Source organism: Trachemys scripta, chromosome 1, assembly GCF_013100865.1.
Source record: "Trachemys scripta elegans isolate TJP31775 chromosome 1, CAS_Tse_1.0, whole genome shotgun sequence".
In the NCBI taxonomy this organism is placed as follows: domain Eukaryota; kingdom Metazoa; phylum Chordata; order Testudines; family Emydidae; genus Trachemys; species Trachemys scripta.
In genome coordinates this window covers 59,948,780-59,972,931 of record NC_048298.1, presented here as the reverse complement: position 1 = coordinate 59,972,931, position 24,152 = coordinate 59,948,780, and the positions used below count along the sequence as shown (strand labels likewise).

Genomic DNA, 24,152 nt, shown 5'->3' with positions numbered 1-24,152 from the left:
AACCCTCATTGTGCTTAAAATTTTCAAGATATAACGGATCCAACAACTGTAGAGAAAAGCAAAGATCACGGGCCTTAATACAACCTCATAAGAATGGATTAAATAGTGATCTTCTTGTGTTAAATTATAAACACATCTTTTACTAACCCAATTAAAGTCATACCTAATCCAGTTTCAAAGTATACTGATTGTCTTCAAATGGTGTTAATCTCTGTCACAATAAATGTAAGCCCCCCTATATATTTATTGTTCCTAATTTAATTGGTACAGTAAATATCAATGTATCCAGAAAATGTACAAATTAGTGCCCTGCACCTGTAAATCAATGGGACTACTCATATGCTTCTAGTTAAACACAGGCATACACATATTCAAGAGGGGGGCCTAATATAAAACCTATTTTGTACTACTTGACATGGGGGAGGTGGCAATTGTTTTTGGGGAAACAGAAAGTCTAATACTTAATGTTTAAAACTGCAAGAGAAAACAATGATTGCCAACAAATTTTGAAACCCAAACAATACATGTTTTGCTCTCTCTAATGACAGTTGCATCAAACACTAAACAGCACTGGCATATACGCATAATGATAGCATATCAAGATTTCATTAGATTTATTGTTTGCGTTTCATACACCTAACATTTTACTACACACTAATGGCCGGCTCCCACTGACTCAGCGCAAGTATTTCCAGCAGTTTCAACTGGAGCAGTACTGAACCCAAAATTATTATTTGACTGGTTTTCATTTCAATTTTATAGTTGATTATGCTGAATTTTTCCTGGAATGCTGTAACATCTATGTTTGGGACATGTTATTTTACCATCAGTTACAGCATTCAGTGACACTGTTCATGAAATATTTCTCTTAAATGATTCGGTTTGTTACTCTCAGAAAAGGTCATATATAAGCCGTCTTAAAAATACACCACCAGCTGTAGTGACTCACTATAGACAGATAGCTAAACCAGGGTAAAATTGGCCCAGATCTACCAGTTTGAGTGATTAATCGCTTATCTAGCCTTTAATTGTTAAATGTAATTCCTTTAAATCTTAATGAGAAGAAAATGATGCAGAGATTCTCTATATATCCTGTGTTTTTATAATTTTCAACTAGAGCTGGCAGGTAGTCATATTTCCGGTTAATTACAAGATTATGGAACTTAAATATTTATTGTGCTTCACTTCCCAACCTCTTTTACTGTAAACACTGGAGATATGGTCGTCTCAGCTCATTATGGTTTCTGTCCAAAGAAATTAAGTTTTTATAAATTATAAATACACAAATCTGGTTAAAGTTTTTGTGTATATGTATTAATGCAGTTGCTTATTAACACAGCAACAGTCAGTATCATTTTATAAATGTTCTGTGAGATACTCTTCACATTTGTTGGTTTTTGTTATTCCTTTATTGTTCAATTGAAGCACATCTGCCCCATCTGCCTGACAAGATCTGCAAGAACACAGCATTTTAATAGGTTTCAGCTCTGCTGTTTGAGGTTCTGTCTTATGGTGGTGTTCATTTTGCACAACAAATTGCAATCTGTATTGCTTTTATATGCTGGCAACTAAAAGGCAGAAAAGCTTAAGCGCTAAATTGGATGCATGCAGACTGCCCTAGGGCAAGGAACTCTGGGCTACCAGAGTTCATTGCTCTGGGGCAGCCCAACCATGTGGACTGTCCTGGGACTAGGGACCCCAGAGCTTCCAGAATCCCAGGCCAGCTGTCTTCCTGTGCTGTCAGATTCCTGTAGCTTGGTGAGCCAGCTGGCCCAGGAAGCTGGGGGTATCTGGCCTCAGGACAGTCCACATAGCAGGGCTGCCATGGAGCTGCAGACCCCAACCGCCCTCGCAGTTGCTGACTAAAGTTGATTCTTATCAGTCTCAGCCAGCAGCTGTCGGGTCCAAGGGAGCATACTTCCTTTCGGAAACACCATGTGACAATGTTTCCCAAACATCTTTTTTTAAATTTCCAGTTCATGGGAAATTTTTGTAAAATTGGTTGGTTTTGTTCCAAATCAGAACGCAAATTTCACCATACTGAAATTTCCCATGAATCAGAAAACCCAAGTTTCAGCGAGCTCTCCACCTAATTCCAATGTTTTTCCTATTTTACAAAATGGTGATACAATTAGTTCAGGATTCATCCAGTACACCGAACCTCAATTATGAATTAGTGGCAGCCAACTTTATAAAGGGCACCCTCACTTCCATATGCAGGCAGACTGTAGGAAAATGGCAGCCATCTTGCTGGCTTCAGACCTATTCCCATTTTCAACCCCTTTTCAACCAGTCAAATTCTGGGACCCTGGGGATGTGCCAGTTGGAAGTAGAAATTGATGGAGTCTGGTATTTTCTTTTATGCAATCTTGTTTATTTACAAAATGTACAGAGTCCTGCTTCTCCAAATGCATGAGAAATCAATAACAAAGGGAGCAATTTGTTAGCTTAGAGCCCCAAGCGTGTTCATCCAATAAACTCGGAAGTTCTCTCTTTTTCCATGGTCACACTGTACTCAAGCTGTGCTTGGCTTTTTTTGCTATTCACTCTTGCCCTGCCCCTCTAGAGGAACTGTCTGTTCTCAGTTTGTGGTGTGTTCTCCCACCTACCTCTCCTCCCACACTTGGTCACTGTATCCAGTGGAACCCTCCACCCACCTGGTGCTAGTTTCTGGGCAGATTCCATTAGGACTTGTTTTAGGTGTGCCCCCTCTAAGTATTTTCTTCAACTATCTTCAGTGAAGGGCATGTTCACACATCAGGGTGAATACAGTTTTAGTTCAATCCATAACAGGTTTTCACCCAGCTCATAACAGACCCATTGACAGTAAAAAGAAGACAGTGACCATTTTGAAGAAGGTAAAATTCAGGAGTTGGCAGTCTTTCAACATGTTTTCATGAGACAGGTAAACAACACCTCCCAAAATTATTAGAGTCATGATCAAATAGTGAGAGTTGGAAATACTGAATTAGATTAAACTACCCCAATTTTGAACCTGAAAACCTACACAGGAAAAAAAAGGAGATCAGTTTCATAATCAGGACTTACTACTTTTGGAACAGGATGTCTCCTCTCCCACAAATAAGTCCCCTCCCCATAGAAATGTGCAAATAAGTTTACTGATGCTTGATCATCCCTTGACTTTACAAGTATCATTTCCAGAGTTTCCTCTTGAAATATTTCCTTATGTTGTATTTGTCAGGCATTTTGGGTCTTGAGGCTTTTTAAAGAGGTCTCCTGAATTTCCCATCCCTTCTTCCTTCTGAGAAAGAACTAATTACAGAAAAAAAATTGCTGCTTTTGACCTCACTGTTGAGAAAAAGTGGCAGAAACATATAAGATGATACCAGACAAAAAGGAGATAATCTGCAGTGGAATCAGTTCCTGGAAATAACAGTCTGAGAAAAAAATGATGTCAGTGTGCCTGGAAGATGCTGCACTTCCCATAATACACATTATGGGACACAATTATTCTAGTAACCATTACTGTTTCGTCTAAGGGGGAAGCTGCAGCAGAATCTCCACTAATAAATTAAGGCTATGTGTATACTTAAAATGCTACAGTGGCACAGCTGTGGCCCTATAGCACCAGATTTCCAGTAGAGACAGGAAAGTGTCAGTACCATTGTACGAGGCACTGGTGAGACCTCATCTGGAATAGTTTGTGTGCAATTCTGGTCTCCCCTGCTTAAGAAAGATGAATTCAAACAGGAAGAGGTGCAGAGAAGGGCTACTAGAATGATCTGAGGAACGGAAAACTTACCTTATGAAAGAAGACAAAGAGGTTGGCTTGTTAGGCCTAACCAAAAGAAGACTTAAGAGAGATATGATTGCTCTCTCTAAATACATCAGAGGAATAAATACAAGGGGGAGAGAGGAGTTAGTTAAGCTAAGCACCAATGTGGACCCAAGAACAAATGGATATAAATTGGCCATTAACAAGTTTAGGCTTGAAATTAGGCGAAGATTTCTAACCATCAGAGGTGTGAAGTTCTGGAACAGTCTTCCAAGGGAAGCAGTGGGGGCAAAAATCTAACTGGTTTCAAGACTGAGCTTGATAAGTTTTTGGAAGGGATGGTATGATGGGACTGCCTACAATGGCATATGGCCAGTCGGTGAATGCCAGTTGCAAAAATCCCCAACGACTCGACACAGGCCATTAGAAGGGGCAGGCTCTGAGTTACTACAGAGAATTCTTTCTCAGGTATGTGCCTGGTGGGTGTTGCCCACATGCTCAGGGTCTAGCTGATTGCCATATTTGAGGTTGGGAAGGAATTTTCCCCTGGGTCAGATTGGCAGAGACTCTGGGGGGTTTTCACCTTCCTCTGCAGCATGGGCATGGGTCACTTGTAGGTTTAAACTAGTGTAAATGGTGAATTCTCTGTAACGTGAAGTCTTTAAATCATGATTTGAGGACTTCGGTAACTCAGCCAGAAGTTCGGGATCTATTTCAGGAGTGGGTGGATGGCCTGCAATGTGTAGAAGGTCAGACTAGATGATCACGATGATCCCTTCTGACCTTAAAGTCTAGGAGCACGTCAATGTAGATATTCACTACAGCAATAGAAGGGGTTCTCCCATTGCTATAGGTAATCCATCTCCCTGAGGGGCATTAGTTAGGTCAAGAAGAATTCTTCTAACCTAGTGCTGTCTACACTGGGGGTTAAGCCAGCCTACCTACGTCTCTCAGAGATGTAGCTATAGCAATGTAACTTTTCAGTGTATGCCAGCCCTAAGACTGAATAAGGAAGGTGGCAAACCTCTGTGGAGAAGGTTTAATTTAAATGTTCCTGTGTATTAAATCTGGATATAGGATAAGCAGGGCTCTCTGGGACCAGGGCTTCTAACATTAAAGGCCTGAGTTCTTATCTCTTGTTATGGACGGATTCTTCTCTCCTGTTGCTTCAACAGATCAGCGTTCAGCTAGTATTGACTTGATTTCTAGGTGTATTTGTTTTTATAGCTTCTCATATGGCACCTCCACATTAGTACACTTCAGGTAGAATGCCATTGCGACCTGGAGACTTGCCCATGGACAGCTGCTTGATGTCTCTTGTTATGAAAGAGGAATATAAAGCCTAAGCAATCAAGGAAAGACCTCCAGGATGTGACATTCTCTGCTGAAAAAACAGTTCTGTTGCTTTTACAAGGACCATTTGTTCAAGTTCAAACACAGGCTGTCTCCATATGATCCTGAATAGTACTGTTTATCATTTCATTATACCAAACAAATATGCAACATACCATAAGCTATGTACACAACTGAACATTTCCAAGCCATATATATTGGTTAAAGCTCCTCAGGAGTTTTCCATCTTTTACTTCTTTTGATTTGTTTCTTTCTGTTCTCTAGGACTGTCCTAATTTTCCTCTTGACAAAGAAGCGAGGCTCATGGGCCCAAAGACTTGAAGTAATATGCTCTTGTAACTTTGGGCACAAAATGCTATAACTGGGTATCTCTATAGCATTTAAACCGAAAGATTATAATTAATAAGGTAAAACCTCCTGGAGCTTTCTATGATCTAAAAGGACATTACAATCATGTAACTGCCTGATATTGCTGCTGAAAAAATGAATAAACGTCAGTGTACCTTAAGCACTAATCGGAGCCTACCTGTATGAACTTCTGCTTAGAAACAAGACACACAAACCAACGGCTGCAGCCTAGACAGAGAAGGCTTTGAAATCAAGGAGCCAGACCAAGGCCCAGAGACAGATTAATCTAATTATTCCAGCTCTCTTTTTCTATAGGTTTTTTTATGTTTGTCAGTGTCACAGAATTAATTGTGCAACTGTGGTAAAAGCATGAATAAAAGGAGGACTTATTTTAATTAAATTGGGAAGAGATTACATGCTTATTTTCAGTCTCCCTTACCAAATAAACACATCTAAGGACTTAACAGGAAAATAAGATGCATTAAGAGTAAACTAAAAGCCACTGTATAATACAAAAACAATGAGGAGTCCAATGGCACCTTAAAGACTAACAGATTTATTTGGGCAAAAGCTTTCATGGGTAAAAAACCCACTTCTTCAGATATCCAGAAGTCACCTACTACAGGACAGGCCCAACAAGGAAAACAACAGAACACCACTGGCCATCACATACAGCCTCCAGCTAAAACCTCTCCAGCACATCATCAACGATCTACAACCTATCCTGGAAAATGATCCCTCGCTCTCACAAACCTTGGGAGGCAGGCCAGTCCTCTCTTACAGACAGCCCCCCAACCTGAAGTAGATACTCACTAGCAAGTACACACCATACCACAGAAACACTAACCCAGGAACCAATCCCTGTAACAAACCTCATTGCCTACTCTGTCCCCATATCTACTCTAGCGACACCATCAGAGGACCCAACCACATCAGCCACACCATCAGGGACTCATTCACCCGCACATCTACCAATGTGATATATGCCATCATGTGCCAGCAATGCCCCTCTGCCATGTACATTGGCCAAACCGGACAGTCTCTACATAAAAGAATAAATGGACACAAATTGGACATCAGGAATAACAACATACAAAAGCCAGTAGGAGAACACTTCAGACTCTCTGGACATTCTATAACAGATTTAAAAGTAGCCATACTTGAACAAAAAAACTCCAAAAAACAGACTTCAAAGAGAAACTGCAGAACTAAAATTCATTTGCAAATTCAACACCATAAATATGGGCTTGAATAGGGACTGGGAGTGGCTGGCTCACTACAAAAGCAACTTTTCCTCTCTTGGCATTGACACCTCCTCATCAATTATTGGGAGTGGACTACATCCACCCTGATTGAATTGGCCTTGTCAACACTGGGTCTCCACTTGTTAGGTAACTCCCTTCTCTAAATGTGTCAGTATAATAATGCCTGCATCTGTAATTTTCACTCCATGCATCTGAAGAAGTGGGTTTTTTACCCCCAAAAGCTTATGCCCAAATAAATCTGTTAGTCTTTAAGGTGCCACCGGACTCCTCGTTGTTTTTGTGGATACAGACTAACACGGCTACTCCCTGATATTTGTATAATACAAGTTATTTAGTGAAAGCATGACCTGTTATCAAGATATATCTTTAGATATGCATTCTAATTGCTGTATTTCCTTGTATTACAAGACAGGCAAGGTGGGTGAGGTAATATCTTTTATTGGACCAACTTCTGTTGGTGAGAGAGACAAACTTTCTAGCCACACAGAGCTCTTCTTCAAGTCTGGAAAAGGTACTCCGAATTGGTCCAATAAAAGACATTACTTCACTCACCTTATCTCTCTATCTATCTAATATCCTGGGACCGACATGACTACAACTACACGACATACTTTTATTGTAAGTAAGAAGTGCCTCCTATCCAGGGAAGACTTGTGGTTTATATTGCAGAACAAAAAGTCTGTCCCACAGATATTGATTGATATCCGCTATTTCATTTTGGAACTACTGTGTTCATCTTCTGGTGTTCTTTCTATTAAACACACACACTTATGTTATATGATAAGTATCAAACTACTAGGGAAGACTAAGGACACATCAAAAGATTAATAAATGAAGAATTTCTGAGCAAACAAAACAAACTGTAGTTCAATATGGAGTTTACTTGTGGCTGCAGGGAGAACAGCATAACAAAAGATAGGGCGGTTGTTTTGCTTGAGAGGTAGTGAAGAGAGGCAGGAAAGCCCAGTGAGTATGGTGAATCAGCATAATTTTCTATAATAGTCAAAGTATCTTTAAAACTAGGTCAGGGTTAATGATTTATGGACCATCCAAAAATACACCCTGACTCCAGAGGGATATCTCAATTATACAATAAAATGAATGCTTTATAATACTCACTCCCCCTGCCATTTTTTGTCATCCTCAAAATTGCAACATAGAAGCTGGTGATAGGATGCTTAAATAATCAAGGTGATTGCTACAAGCCAGCAGTAACCTTTTCAGCAAAAACTACTGCTTACGTAGACTTGATTCACAGGCAGTTAATTTAATTTTTAGACACAGCAAGTAAACACTAAAATCTTCAAATTATTTAGCAGCAGAACTTGTCTGTAAATGTTTCTGAAAAAGAAAAATATTAAATGATAAAGATGAGGTCTGCACTATAATTTTTGCTCCTGTGGCAACATCAATTAGGGGTGTGATTTTTGGCAACATTTCTATGCTCGCAAAAGCCCTAGTATAGATGCAATTATATTGGCAGGTATAAGCTGTGTTTGCTCTAAAAGGGTTTTAGTGTAGATTAGGCTCCAGTATTAGCTTCAGATATCAATATTTATGAAAAGCTCAGAAATTTCCTCTTATGAAATTTCAGTCTTAATTCTTTAAATTCATCCACCTGTGTATGTTACAATGGGCCCAGTACTGAAACCCTTCTACTTATGGCATTCCCATTGAAGTCAATGAGAGGTAAGCATATATATTATTTGCTGGAATGGATTAAAAATGCTTTCCTGATTAGTTGTTCAACAGCTGTATATCTTCCATATTAGCAAAAATAGTGGTTTGTGTACAACACATTCATGCATCTGACAGAACATTCTGTCATCAAGATATTGGAAGAGTGAGAAAGCAATTAATTTTAGTTTAGTTTTATTTCTACCACAGGTTTTATTGCACATCATCATATTACATGAATTTGTTTTCACCCCCTTTCCTCCTCATTCTTCTTCTACATTCTCTAAGTAGCTCTTGGGTCCAGCTGCATCCATCCCCATTTACAGCCTCTGTTTGTCCAGTGGAACAGGAACTTTCAGGAGTGTGTCAAATGAGAGCCTCTTCTGGAACCAGAAATCATGCATCCTGAATGCCAGTAGGAAACACCATCATTCAATCAGTGACTGTATATCTTGAACCTTAATTCTTTGGAACTCAGTTTTGTAATACCCAGGATCAATGCCTACAGAATCACACAGGGACTGATGATCATGCATTTACATTCTGTTTTATTGTAGAACACACTACTGATGATGGCTAAAGACTCCACTCACAAACATCAAACTGAGGCTGCCTTACTGTCCCTTCTTATCCAAAGAGGAAGCTGCACTATGTATTTATCATGAAGCTATTAATCTTTTAAACAAAATACCTGTAAAACTTTTACAAAGAAGTTTCACTGAAATCCCAATAACTATGTAATTAAACAAAAATTCAATATGGGGGAGGGAGTCTTCTATGGGAAACATAGCACATGGCTACTTCCCTATCTCCAGGCATCACCTTTGTGACAAACTGATCACAAGTCTAATTCTTGGAACCCAAGACCCTTCTGCTTGAATCAGAGACGCTCTCACGGCAGAGAAGAAACGGTTACTTACTGTAATTGGAGTTCTTTGAGATGAGATGTGATACAGACGTGTATTCCATTTAGGCGTGTGCAGCCCAGAACATCAGAGCTGGAGAATTTTGCCTAGCCGTACCCACAGAGGGGCAGCATTCACGCCTCATGGCAATAGCCCCTCCCCTGCCTATTTGAGATGGCACCATCCCAATCCCCCTCAGTTCCTTCACACCGAATGCCCAGAGACTAGACACCAATCCTGTTTCTTCTTCTTCGAGTAGATGCAGCGTGTATTCCACTTAGATGTCTCACAAGCAGCATCCCCCCAGGAAGCGGGGCTCGGAATCTACCTAAGCAAGGATTGTAGGACTGCCCTGCCAAAACTTGCATCCGCTTGGAAGATGAGTTAATGGTATAATGGTCCATAAATGTATGGATGGATGACCACACAGCAGCCCTGCAAATGTCACTGAGGAACGCTATTGATGTTACTTGCACTCCTGTAGAACAAGCTTGCACTTACTAAGGAAGTGTAGCCAAAGCTATTTCATATGCAGTCTTAATACAGGATGTCATCCATTTAAAGATCATCTGTGAAGAGACTGCTTGTCCCTTCATACGATCTGCATATGACGCAAACAGTCCAGGTGAAACACGAAATAGTTTAGTCCTGTCCAGATAGAAGGCTAGACCTGACCTCTAGTGTCATCTAGTGTCTGAAGACGCTGCTCTTCCAAAAATTAATGTGGCTTAGAAAAGAACACAGTTACTGCATGGGTCAAATGAAACTGAGAAACCACTTTAGACAAAAAAATTGGGTGTGGTCATTGTCACTTTGTCCTTGGAGAATTGTGTATAAGGAGGTCTGCCATCAGAGCCTGCAACTCACAGACTCTCCTTGAGGATGTTATCACTACCAGGAACCCAGTCTTCTGACATAAAAGCAGAAAGGGACACGATGCCAGGGACTCGAACGGAGGTCCCATTAAAGCCGCTAGGACCATGGTCCCACAGAGGAACCAGCTCTCGGACCAGAGGATGGAGACGAAGAAGCTTTTTAATAATCTTGTTACCATGGCACTGGAAAAGACTGGTATTCCCTGAATGGAGAGATGAAATGCTGATGTCGCTGCCAGTTGTATGTCAATGAGTTACGCGCAAGGCCCAATGATTGAAGGTGCAGCAAATACTGCAAAATGTCCTGAATAGAAGCCAGCGTCGGTTGAATTCCAGGGGTCAACAACCATACTAAAAACCGCTTCCATTTCATTGAATAGGCCATTCAGGTAGAGGGCTTGCTACTGTTGAGTAGGACTTGTTGAACAGCCACCAAACACCGCATTTCCTTCTCATTCAGCCATGATGCAGCCACACTGTGAGATACAGTGAGCTGAGCACGGGATGCAAGGTGCGACTGGAGTCTGTCTGAGTAAGTTGGGATGAAGAGGAAAAGGTATGGGAAGCTGAACTGACAGCACAAGAAAAATCAGAAAACCTACAAACTTAGACATAGCTGGCCAATTGACAAACTTGTACTTGGACAGCAATGCGTTCTGGTTGTCAATCCGCATCTGCAAGGAGGAGGTGGTATGAATCTTCCTACCCATCAGGTCCATTAATTTAGCATCCTTATTCTTGGGAGTGGACATAAATCTGCCCTGCCAAGCTCTATTGTTCACCGTGGTTATGACCAAGGAATTTGGGACTGGATGGGAGTAAAAACCCGCAAATCCCTGCACTGGAACGAGGTAGTGGTTTTCCATGTGCTTTGCTATAGGTGGTACCGAAGCCAGCATACTCCAGAGAATCTTAGCAGGCTCTAGGAGTGCATTGTTAATAGGGAGGGCATCTCTCCAGGGCAGACAATTGTAGGATATTCAACAACGCATGGGTGTTCTCCTACAGGAACTCTGCTTGAATACCCAAGAAGCAGCCACGCACCACAAAAGGTTCTAGTGCTCCTTGAAATCCTCTGGTACTGAAGGAGAGGAAGAGTAAGTCACCACAGAATTGTTTTGGGATGAAAATGAAGCTGACAGCAGGGGTGCTAAAAAATTCCTGGTACTGAGGAGGTCGAGCCTAGCCTCAGCCCCACCTCCACTGACTGTGTACGGGTAACACTGATGTATGGTGCCAACAGACCCACAGGTTCAGTGGCCTGCTCAGCCAATGGGGCTATAAATGATGCAGCACTGGCAAAGTCCTGGACCAAGGGAGAGGATGGAACATGAAGGCAGGGGAGGTCCGTTGGCGCAGAAACAGATGATGCTGCATTACCCTTGTTGGCACCAGACTAAATGGAAGACCCAGGGCCGAAACTGGAGTTGATGGTAAGGGTCTGACCTCACTGCCTGGTATCAGGGAATGATTGATGGGACCTACTCCATCCTGCGTGACCGTGCTGATACATGCTTCTTCTGGAGGAGGCAGATGAATCACCATGGAACCTGGAGAGACTTTTTCCTCAGCACACTCGACAGGGAATGACTCCTCTGTGTCTTTGGAGAGGCACCAGTTCCAGAGCATGGAACGGCAGCACTCTCAGAACCCGAGGGTGACCTCTGATCTGATGAGGACCTCAGTGCCGAAGCAGGCTGAACAGGCCGGCCTGTTCAAGCAGATGCTGCTTAGACAAAGATCGCTCGCCACCTGAATTCGTTTGGAGAACAATCTGCAAATCCAACACTGCTCCTCGATGTGGGCTTCCCCTAAGCACGGTAAGCACTGTGTGTGTGTGGATCATTGTTGGGGACCGGTCCCCCACACAACGGACAATGTTTAAACCCTGCTGAGAGCATCATCAGGGAAATACTTAAACTAACACTAATACAATACTAAGGGTATTAATTAACTCAATACAACTAGAAAAGTCACTAAGAAATAGAGGGATTGTGGGGTGAAAACAACACAGAGCTCCAACTCCAGCCACTGGTGATAAGAAGGAACTGAGTGGGGGTTGAGGCAGCACTGCCTCATATAGCCAAGGCAGGAACTATGGCCATGAGGCACAAGCGCTGCCCCTTTACGAGTACTGTCAGGCAAAATTATCTGGCTCCAATGAGTTGGGCACCCACACACCTAAGTGGAATACACAGCTGCATGTACATGAAGAACCACCATGGCCATACAGCATTTCTGATAATAATACAACAACATTCTTTTGTCACTTCTAGGTTGAACCGTTTTTTCCTTCCTGCCTGACTACACAATACACTTTTGAGCAAAGAAGAGGGCTTCTTCCTCACCTCCTGAATTTAAAGCAGTTCAGTTCCTGAGGTCACCATCAGATAGTACATTCCCCACTACATTTGTGGTAAGAATTTTCCCTGTGAAAAATGCCATAAAAAATCTATTAATATGCTAAAGCAGATTATGTTACTACACTGCTGAATCTTCCCTTAAAATTCTACCTCTTAGACACTTGCCTTTCAATGGTAACTAAAATTCAACATGATATATATTACCTTTTTGAACATCCTGGTGGAATCCTCACTTATCTGCATGAAGCGCATGATAACGTTGTTCAGATAGATATCACTCAAAGTTGCATGGTCTTTGCTTTCTCTTCTCACTTGGTTTAGGAGTAAGTACCAACAATTCACTGGAGATAAGAGATTCTGGTCTTTCCTAAAGAGTATATATATGTTACATAATTAACATATCAAACATCTCCCTGCCACACCCATCCTCCACCAGATATACATAAACATGAACCCAACAATTTAAGTTGAATTAAATTAAAGAACAATTGACCTCTGTAAAGAAAGAATGCACATGCATCTGCCAGGATAAATGCTAGAAGTCAAGTCCTGCTCCCTTTATTCATGCAAGTAGTCCCACAGAAGTCAACAGGGTTACTCTTGTGAATAAAGTAAGCTGGATTTGGACCTAAATCTGTTTCTGAACAGTCAGTCAATCCATTCTTGGAATATATTTGGTTAGTCAAGCTTTAGATAGCATTTTAAGGCATGTTTTACAAGCCTCATGAGGCACAAATAGAAAAACTAAAGAATTCATATCATTACAACCTCTCCACAAATATCAAAAACTTGACACAAAGTTTGCAGTTGCTCACAGATGGACTATATATAACATTCAGAATCTACACAGGCCATTGCAAAAGAGTTGTACCAATTATTTCTCTTAGCACTGAAAATCTTGCCCCATAAGAATAGTCCAAACACTTTACAAGAAGAAATCATAGGTGTGCTTGTCTATCAAAATACTGTTCACTGTAATAAATTTAATTGTGATAGTTTTAAAAATGTCCGTAACAATATATAATGTCTCCTAACTCTGATCCGGATTCGTAAGTTCCATTTGATCACTAATATTCATGTAACATTGTCAATTACAGTTATATAGTACAAGGGCCACTGATATGACATTTTTCAGTAGTTCAGCATCTCTGTGTTTCCATTACAGACTCTTTCCACCCCAATCTGTGTACTTAAATCAAATATAGTTTATCAAACCTTTTATTAAAAATGCCAAAATAAATAATGTAGGTCAGTTCAGTCATTATTTACTTAATGACCTAAAAAACACATTCTTGAGATTTCAGGTTTCCCACCCACCATTAACATCTAGTATAAAATATTAGTTAAAAAAAATAATCTTGCAAACAGTCCTTGTGGTGGACTCTGATATCTCAGTTTCAGTGTCACCTGCCAAGCTTGAGCAGTAGCAATTTTCTGTAACTTCTCCCTCTGTGCACCAGGAGTGTATTAAAACCTTGTAGAATATATTTCATAGATTTTAAGGCCAGTAGGGACCATTAGATCACTTAGTTGACACAAAAATTGTGGGAGTGATAAATAGAGAACAAGTCACTGATTCAGAGCAATCTGGATGTTTTGGTAACCTGGGCGCAAGCAAACAATGTGTTTTTTAATATTGCTAAATGTAAACGTATACCTCCAGGAACAAAGAATGTAGGCCATTCTTATAGATGGGGGACTCTATCCTGTGAAACACTGACTTTGAAAAAGATTTTGTGGGACTGGTGGAAAATCAGCTGAATATGAGCTCCAAGTGTGACAAACATGATCCTGGGGTGCATAAACAGGGGAATCTCAAGTAGGAGTAGAGAGGTTATTTTATCTATTTGGCACTGATGCGACAGCAGCTGGAAGAGTGTGTCCAGTTCTGGTGCCCACAATTCAAGAAGGATGTTAATAAATTGGAGAGGGTTCAGAGAAAAGCCATGAGAATGATTAAAGGATTAGAAAAACTGTCTTAAAGCCCAATCTATTTAGTTTAACAAAGAGATGGTTAAGTGTAACTTGATTGCAATCAATAAGTATCTACATGGGGAACAAATATTTAATAATGTGCCCTTCAAACTAGCAGAGAAAGGTATAACATGAGCCAGTGTCTGGAAGTTGAAGCTAGACAAATTCAGATTAGAAATTAGGCATACATTTTAAACCACTGGAACAATTTACCAAGGATCGTAGTAGATTCTCCATCACTGACAAAAGACGGTTACCTACCTTTGGTAACTGTTGTTTTTCGAGATGTGTTGCTCATGTCCATTCCAATCGGTGTGTGAGCGCGCTGCATGCACGATCGGGTGTTTTTTACCCTAGTGGTACCCGCTGGGTTGGCTGTGAGGCCCCCTGGAGTGGTGCCTTTATGGCAGTGTATATAGCTCCCTGCCGACCCACTGCCTGCTCAGTTCCTTCTTGCCGGAATACTCCGACAGAGGGGAGGTGGCCGGGATTTGGAATGGACACGAGCAACACATCTCGAAGAACAGTTATGAAAGGTAGGTAACCGTCTTTTCTTTTTCGAATGATTGCTCATGTCCATTCCAATAGGTAACTCCCAAGCAGTTTCCACGGAGGAGGGGTCAGAGTTCACCAAGTTGCTGATTGCAGTAATGCCCTGCCGAAGGCTGCATCGTCCCTTGCCTGTTGAGTGATGGCATAGTGCGTTATGAAGGTGTGGATGGAAGACCACGTTGCTGCCTTGCATATGTCCTGAATGGGGACTTGTGCGAGCAACACAGTGGAAGAGGCCTGCGCTCTTGTGGAATGCGCTGTCAACGCTGGAGCTGGGATCTTAGCCAGGTCATAGCACGTTCTGATGGAGGACATGATCCATGATGAGATGCGCTGGGACAAGATGGGAAGCCCTTTCATCCTCTCGGCGATTGCAATAAAAAGCTGTGGTGACTTACGAAACAGCTTTGTGCGTTGAATGTAGAAGGCATGGGCACACCCGACGTCCAGGGAATGGAGTGCTCGCTCTTTGTTGTTGGCATGAGATTTAGGAAAGACTACCGGTAGAAATATGTCCTGGTTAACGTAAAATTGCAATACTAACTTGGGTAGGAACACTGGGTGAGGGCATAGCTGCACCTTGTCCTTGTAAAAGACTGAGTAGTGGGGCTTGGAAGTCAGCGCTCTGAGCTTGGAGACCCTTCTGGCCAAGGTTATGGCCACCAGAAAGGCCACCTTCCAGGAAAGGTGGGATAAGGGGCAGGTCGCCAGGGGCTCAAAAGGGGATCCATGAGTTCAGAAAGGACCAGGTTAAGATCCCACTGAGGAACGGGCTGCCTCACCTGGGGGTAAAGTCTATTCAAGCCCTTAAGAAACCGGTCCACCATGGGATTGCTAAAGACTGACTTGCCTGCCACAACGGGTGGAAGGCCGAGATGGTCGCCAGATGCACCTTAATAGATCATATTGCCAACCCCTGTTGCTTCAGATACAAGAGGTAATCTAGCACAAGGGCAATAGAGGCTTCTGTGGGGAGGGACCAAATGGAGAAATGCTTCCGCTTCGCCAGGTATGTTGAGTGAATGGAGCGCTTCTGTTCCCCAACAGAACTTCCCTAACAGAGTCCGAGCACTGCAGTTCAAGCTGGTTCAGCCATGGAGTTTCCATGCCATGAGGTGGAGGGACTCCAGGTTGGGGTGTTGCAGACAAGACAACAAAGAAAGGGCTTTTGGTATAAAAGGAAGAGCTTGAACTGATACAGGGCCTTCTTTCTGATCCAGCAAATGGACAGGACCTTCTGCTGAAGGGGGGCTCCAACCTTTGCCAATGGGTTGGAAAAACTTTGATCTAATAGGACCCCATAAGACTGGTGAGTGACCCTGGCATATTTTGTGTTTAATTCTGTTTTTTTTAATAGGTTTTCTCTGTAATGCTTTTACCTTCAGAATAAAAGTGTTTGCTTAGAAAGTGCTGTGGGGTAAGTTGTAACTGGCAACATTATACTGTTGTTTATAGCCCTCAGGAAGAAAGCAAAGCACAGGCACTGGCCATTAGGCAATCTGGCTTGCTGGCTCACAGTGTAAGCTTAAGAAGGTGTACTGAGCTTCTCGTCTTGATGCAGAAATTACTACTGCACTGAAATCTTATGGCCTGTATTATGATGGAGCTCTTACTAAATTATCATTGTGGTCCCTCGCCTTAAAATATATGCGTGAAATTCTGACATCCAATGGAAGTGTTGCCATTTACTTCAGTGGCACCAGGATTTCATCTTATGAACCTAGAATATTCAGGCCATACCATTTCTAGTTGCAAAGAAAACTTTCCTGACATGAACCAAATGTAAAGTGCTGGGTGTGAGAGTCTGCAAACAGTGTGATGAAATGCCCCATTCATCTCAATGGAGTGTAACTAGGAAACCATCTAGAGAACAATTTATAAGTCAGGCTGCTGTCAAGGGTTGCTGGGGAGGGGAAGTAGGAGTTCAAGACACCCCATAACTTTTCATTTTGGTGCTTCACAAGAAGTTACATCCTTTCCCCCATGCAAAAGCCTCAACTGGCACTGCCCAGCTGTAAAACCTGCAGCTTTGTCCTTGACAATTTATACAACAGAAGTTATTTTTGTCACTACAAAAATGTATGGCACACTGAAGATATGGGCACAATGTAAAGTAAATTCTATTTATTACAATATTAACACCAGGATTCCTGTACTAATTATATTATTCATTTTCTTATTTATTCACTAAAAAACACCACTTAGTTTGCTTGAAGCTACCACAATATTTTCAGTTTGATTCAGAAGTTGGTATTGCAAAAATCAGAGGCCCTCCCATGCAGGATTTAGGTCTGAGTTGCCAAAGAGTACACAGAATCCTCCCTTATAGTTGACAATGTAGGTGAACTACATTAAATTCACTTACAAAGATCTTCAGCCAGACGGTTTAAAAATATCCTGCTAATTCATATATTTTAAAGCCAGAAGTGACCACTATCATCATCTAGTTTGTCCTTCTGCAGAACACAGACCACAGAACCTCACCCTGTAATTCCTTCGTCAAGATCATAATTTCTGGTTGAGCTACAGCATGTCTTTTAGGAAGACATCCAATCCTGATTTAAAGATAAAATGCCAACCTCCAAGAATGCAAAAATCATGATCCCGAAAAGACGTGGCACTGCTTTACAAATAACAGTATTTTTTAAAAGATTCTTTTTATTTGCCTTTTGATGTTTGAGCATTTAGATTAAAGTTTTCCTCTGCAACCATGAGTGCTGGAAATAGAGGCCTGGTCTACATTTAAAACTTTTGCTGGCATAGTTATATTGGTTACAGTGTCAAGAAAAATCACACCTATAGCAGGTGTACCATTTCTGTGCGGGTAAAAGCCCTAGTGTAGTAGTGTGACCACTAGGGTTGCCAACTGTCTAATTGCACAAACCCAAACACCCTTGCCCCGCCCCTGCCCCGAGGCCCTGCCCCCTCCATCCCTCCTCCCTCCATTGCTCGCTGTCCCCCACTTTCACTGGGCTGGGGTAGGGAGTTGGGGCATGGGAGGGGGAGCTGGGTCTGGGCTGAGGGGTTTGGAGTGTACGAGGAGGGTCTGGGCTAAGCCTGGGGCAGGGGATTGGGGTACTGGAGGGGGTGTGGGCCCTGGAAGGGAGTTTGGGTGAGGGAGGGGGATCAGGGCTGGGGCAGGGGGTTGGGGTGTGGGAGGTGGTGTGGGCTCTGGGAGGGAGTTTGGGTGTGGGAGGGGGTGAGGGGATGGGTCAGAGGGTTGGGGGTGCCGACTTTGGTCAGGCAGCACTTACCTCGAGCAGCTCCTGGAGGCACCGCCCCCGCAGCTCCCACTGGTCATGGTTCCTGGCCAAAGGGAGCTGTGGAGTCGGTGCTCAGGGCGGGGTCAGTGCACAAAGACCACCTGGCCACCTCTGCACCTAAGAATTAGAGGGACATGCCGGCTGCTTCCAGGGGCTATGCGGACCCAGGGAAGGTAGGGAGTCTGCCTTGGCCGTGCTGCACCACCCCCACCAACTGGACTTCTAGCGGCCTATTAAAATATCCTGGATTGGTTTCAGTAGCCAATGGGAGATCAATGCTGATCCAGGAAACTCCTGGCCAATATGGAGGTTGCCACCCAGACAGGCTGGTTTTTGGCTTCTGTGTCTGGGTGCCATTTAGTGTTGCCAGGTGCCCATTTTCGACAGGAAAGTTTAGTTGAAAAGGGGACCCCGCAACCCTAAATGGCACTTGAATCAAATGTCCAGTTACCGTGGGGCGGGGAGAGATGCTGGCTCATTAACCTGCCCCAGTCCCTGCTCAGCTGGGGCTGCCTTCTATCTGCAGGCAGGCTTCTTGAGACGATCGACCAAGCAACGGGGGGAGAGGAGTGAACGATGGGGATGGGGCTTTGGGGAAAGAGGCAGAGAAGGGGGTCAGGCCTTGGGGAGAAGAGGTGGATCGGGATGCGTGGCCTCAGGAGTCCAGTTACCTACTGGTACTATACTATAGTGTAGACATAGTTATACTGGGGGGGAAAGTCCTTTTGCCGGCATAGCTTATTTCGTTTGGGAAAGTGGAAGAAGCTTACTACAAAAGAACCGTCTAGCTGGTATACACTGCTTCTACACTAGGAGAGTTTGCCAGTATAACTATACCAACAAACCCTTTCTAGAATAGACAGGGCCTGACTTTTTTTTCTTTTTCTTGCTGCAATTCTTAAATAATCATATGATTCAAGGGATATAATTGCAAGCGCTGCAACAATGAGTCAGAGAATCTACCACATCCCTGGATAAGTAGTTCCAGGCCTTGTCCGTCACTGTTAAGAATTTGCTCCTTATTTTCAGCGTGAATTGATCTAGATTCAGCTTTCAGCCATTGGCTGTTAAATGCATTTGTCTTTGATCATTCACCAGTATTTTGATTAATTGCAAAATAGTTTGAATGAGCTAAGTTGGTTTTATACATGAATGGACTATAAGGTGGATAAAAAGCTGGCTAGATCATCGGGCTCAACGGGTAGTGATCAATGGATCCATGTCTAGTTGGCAGCCGGTATCAAGCGGAGTGCCCCAAGGGTTGGTCCTGGGGCCGGTTTTGTTCAATATCTTCATTAATGATCTGGAGGATGACATGGATTGCATCCTCAGCAAGTTTGCAGATGACACTAAACTGAGAGGAGTGGTAGATACGCTGGAGGGTAGGGATAGGATACAGAGGGACCTAGACAAATTAGAGGATTGGGCCAAAAGAAAACTGATGAGGTTCAACAAGGACAAGTGCAGAGTCCTGCATTTAGGACGGAAGAATTCCATGCACTGCTATCGACTAGGGACCAAGCGGCTAGGCAGCAGTTCTGCAGAAAAGGACCTAGGGGTTACAGTGGACGAGAAGCTGGATATGAGTCAACAGTGTGCACTTGTTGCCAAGAAGGCTAATGGCATTTTGGGCTGTATGAGTAGGAGCATTGCCAGCAGATCGACGGATGTGATCATTCCCCTCTATTCGGCATTGGTGAGGCCTCATCTGGAGTACTGTGTCCATTTTTGGACCCTACACTACAGGAAGGATGTTGAACAATTGGAAAGAGTCCAGTGGAGGGCAACAAACATTATTAGGGTGCTGGACCACATGACTTATGAGGAGAGGCTGAGGGAATTAGGATTATTTAGTCTGCAGAAGAGAAGAATGAGGGGGGATCTGATAGCTGCTTTCAACTACCTGAAAGGGGGTTCCAAAGAGGATGGATCTAGACTGTTCTCAGTAGGACCAGACGATAGAACAAGGAGTAATGGTCTCAAGTTGCAGTGGGGGAGGTTTAGGTTGGATATTAGGAAAAACTTTTTCACTAGTAAGGTGGTGAAGCACTGGAATGGGTTACCTAGGGAGGTGGTGGAATCTCCTTCCTTAGAGATTTTTAAGGTCAAGCTTGACAAAGCCCTGGCTGGGATGATTTAGTTGGGGATTGGTCCTGCTTTGAGCAGGGAGTTGGACTAGATGACCTCCTGAGGTCCCTTCCAACCCTGATATTCTATGATTCTATGAGGCACGTAATAAATAAAATTAATATATTCATGAATTGTTCAACCAGCTCTGTAAGTTGGGCAAATACATAGAAGAGAATATTTCAACAAATACTTTTTTTGAAATATTTTGCAAAATGTACCAAATAAATTATTTGACCAATAGTATCTGACCAGCTCTGCATTGCACAAAAGTTACTATAGTCTGTGCACATCCATATACAACATTTAGCCGTGTATGAAATATGACTCTTCCTTGTTTCTAAGGATAGCAGCAATAAAGAGGCAGCAAAGCCCATATGTAACAATACATACAATAACAAGTTTCTCTCCTCTTCTCTCTTTTTTTACTTCTTCCTGGCACCTCTTGGAAGGCTGATCCGCCTTTATTATGAGCCTGTCAAATTCTGAAAACTCCATTGCAACAATCAGCACACAGTTTTGCATATCCAATGCTGTGCATCTCTTCCAGCTGGATATTACATTTTGTTTTCCCACCAAGTTCTTTCACACGATAATATTTGTGCAATTTAAATATCAAGAGATTGTATCAATCTGCCATGAACATTCACTAATTAAACAGTACCACAAGTCAGTGGGACCAAAATGCAAGGGAGATGACTGATTACACAGTATTTGGACCTTTGACAAAATAAATAACCTAACCCACTTCTAACACTGGAAAGTGAATTGAGTTTAAGTATTAGAACCCCTCTTACTTGTACTGTTGATGGTCCTTTGTACTTCTTGTTTTTGCCATGAACCTTTCTGCTAATTTTTCTAGATTGCGGGAATATTCCGTCTCTATTTCTGCTTTCTTGCGGAAAAAATCCTGCAGGTCCTGAAGAAGCTGCACCCTCATTTCAGTTTGCTGCTCCAGACATTTCTGCTGCTCTATCAGTTGAGCGCGAATCTCTAAAGGAAACACACACAACTGAAGTCAGTGAAAACAAGGAAGAAAAAAACCCACAAAAATAATATTTGCTGCACATTCTGAATAAAGCACACAAGCGTGAGGAAAAAATACAATCTAAGCTATATACATATATGTTATATGGTGCAAGTAACCTAGCAATAAAATCCATACAGTTATCTTCTACTTTCAACGTAAGAGTGGTCACCAACAGTCACCACACAACTGAGTTTTCACATTTGCGTCTTATTCTTAATATAGGTAGAAATTACTGTATCACAGGTTATACTGATTGCTGGCAAGTGTTGCATTTGTAGCTATGACGGTCGAAGAAACAGGTATTTCTGACAGTCAAAATGCATCATAGATGTGCATAGGGTCCTTGAGACTCCAGTACACTTAAATAAAATCAAATACAAAACAAACACCTCCCTATAATATTTATCCAGAATGGCAAAAGAAAAGAGCAGCTTTCCTTTCAGATTTGTAGCCACCATTGGCACATGAAAATAGCATCTGGTAATGTTTATTTAGTGTTTATATTTCTGTAGTGTAAAAATACATTGTTCTCGAGTTATAGGAATACCTATACTAAAAATATCCTTCTATTTCTTTTAAAAGACATTAATGTAATAGGAAAATCCCCAGAGCAGAAATTATGATTTCATTCATAACATTTATATCCCTTTTTGTCACTGTCCCATTCAAATCCAGGCTAAAAAAATTATCACAGCATAGTGCAATGAAGAGAGTAATCATTTTGCAATCATATAGGAATGTTAACTACGAATGTAACTATATGATCAGCCTGAGTCAACATCTATTGAAGTAAAAAAAAACAAGACTCTCTTGGATGTTAAAAGGAGCTCAACTGGTTCCTAATTATGTGACCATTTAATAGGTAAACTGACTTTAGAAAATCTTAAATGTATTACAAATCCATGTACAGTATGCTCAACATTTATAATAGAGGAGCATTACAAAACCAATATTGTACCTATGCTACTGGATGCTATAAACTACTACTACTACTAAAACAACAATAATGTCAAAGTCTTATTGTATCTATGATTTGCATACATATTGGTCTTAGAAGACAAGTGAAGGCAAAGATATAATCTGAAATACCACTTGAATTGGAATTCAAAAATGTACGCTAAAGTGAGCTAGTGTTGGCACAGAAAATTATTAAACCAGTAGTTGGTCAAGGAGGGAGATATCCCAAAACTCTCTCCCAAATCTACTTTGAGCCACCAGCTATCGTGTTAATCATTAATGAGAGCATCCGTTTCTATAGTCTGGGAGGTGAACCAAAAAATCATGTATTTGGTTTTCATTTCACTTCAACTCAAGTCACTGGAAAAGAACTATGCCTCCAGTAAAGCCACTGTAAGATAACACTGTATCAATGGCATACATATGCATAGAGGAGAAAACACATTGGAGCTGGAAGGTTAACAACAGAAATAGAAAAGAGAAACCAAAGAACAGATCCTTGATGTGCCCACTATTTTTAATGCCCTTTGATTCTAATGGAAATTGTCTGAACACAATTCCATAAGTAACTCGCAAACCATAGTATGAATTCGCTGCTAAGCCCAAAATTTTAGTTTTTGGAGCAGTAATTTTGACTGACTAAATCCAACTCCTTAGGTCCATGTAAAGAGAGCTATTATTAGTAACTTTAAGCTGAACTTGTTTTTCAAATAACTACACCTTAACTATACTGAACGTCAGTGCATCTTGCCACTACACTTCCCCTCTTTGAGCAGGTCTTCTCCACAGAAACATGGAAGAGAAAATCTACAAAAATGGCCAGGATCACTGGGAGTAGGTGTAATATCTGAAAATACTTTAAACTAACTAAATTTCTAGCTGACAGTATTTCCTTAAAGTTTTTAAATATTTTAGAACAGAGAATGATCTTTGATAGATGCACACAGCTCAAGGTTGCACAGGCACAGATAGGATGCAGTTATTACACTGTTCTACAGCCAAAATGCTTCTGAAATAAATGTCGTCAAACTTTACTAATTCTGGGTCACTGAGAACAAAAGTGATGCTTAAAATTGTTGATTGGCTCTAGTTTTCAAGATATGCTATTGGGTCAGTATATATGACCCTTGACTTGGGAATGGCGGAGGATAAGTGAGTTATAACAGGAAGGGATCTCAATTTAAACCAGAAATGACTAAAATACATCTTTGACTGGATCTATGAATAAATCTATGACTGGGTTTGGACAGTACTTGCTTTTTAGGCAAAACAATGAATGATGCAATCTGAAGCTGGTATTGCGTCATACATGATATGAATTGCATCATGTTATTCCTAGAAGTCATGGATGATGCAATCATAACAAAGCTTACATCACTCTGCTGAACAAATTGCCCTATATCAGTTCTAGAAATCATACAGTGTCGTGCCCTCTTATTTGTCAGTGTTTGATTTTGCAAAGGGACACATTTCTGTTTAGCCAAAGTGAGCAGAGATGCCTCGTACTTGTGTGAACAGTGCAGATAACTTCTGCTATGTTTGTGGTGAAGTGACTTTTGCATCACAAAAGCGCAGTATAACCACTATGGTTAAGAAAGCCTATCACCTTTCTTTTGGCTGCAAAACTGGAGATCAGGACAAGAGGTGGGCCCCACACACATGCTGCAACACTTGTGCAACAAATCTTCGTCAGTGGTTGAACAGGAAAAGGAAATCTATGCCTTTTG

At 41.8% G+C, this 24,152-nt stretch overlaps 1 protein-coding gene across 2 annotated transcripts in view; it reads right to left on the bottom strand.

Moving 5' to 3' along the window:
• Nucleotides 1-24,152, bottom strand: part of SRGAP1 (SLIT-ROBO Rho GTPase activating protein 1) — a 248,040-nt gene that overhangs the window by 101,058 nt on the left and 122,830 nt on the right. For both annotated transcript variants that reach the window (XM_034770526.1, XM_034770517.1), the window contains exons 2-3: nucleotides 21,236-21,431; nucleotides 12,727-12,889 (exon numbers count right to left, since the gene is read on the bottom strand). In XM_034770526.1, the coding sequence (XP_034626417.1) occupies nucleotides 12,727-12,889; nucleotides 21,236-21,431 (359 nt within the window). The remainder of the gene's footprint in view (nucleotides 1-12,726; nucleotides 12,890-21,235; nucleotides 21,432-24,152) is intronic.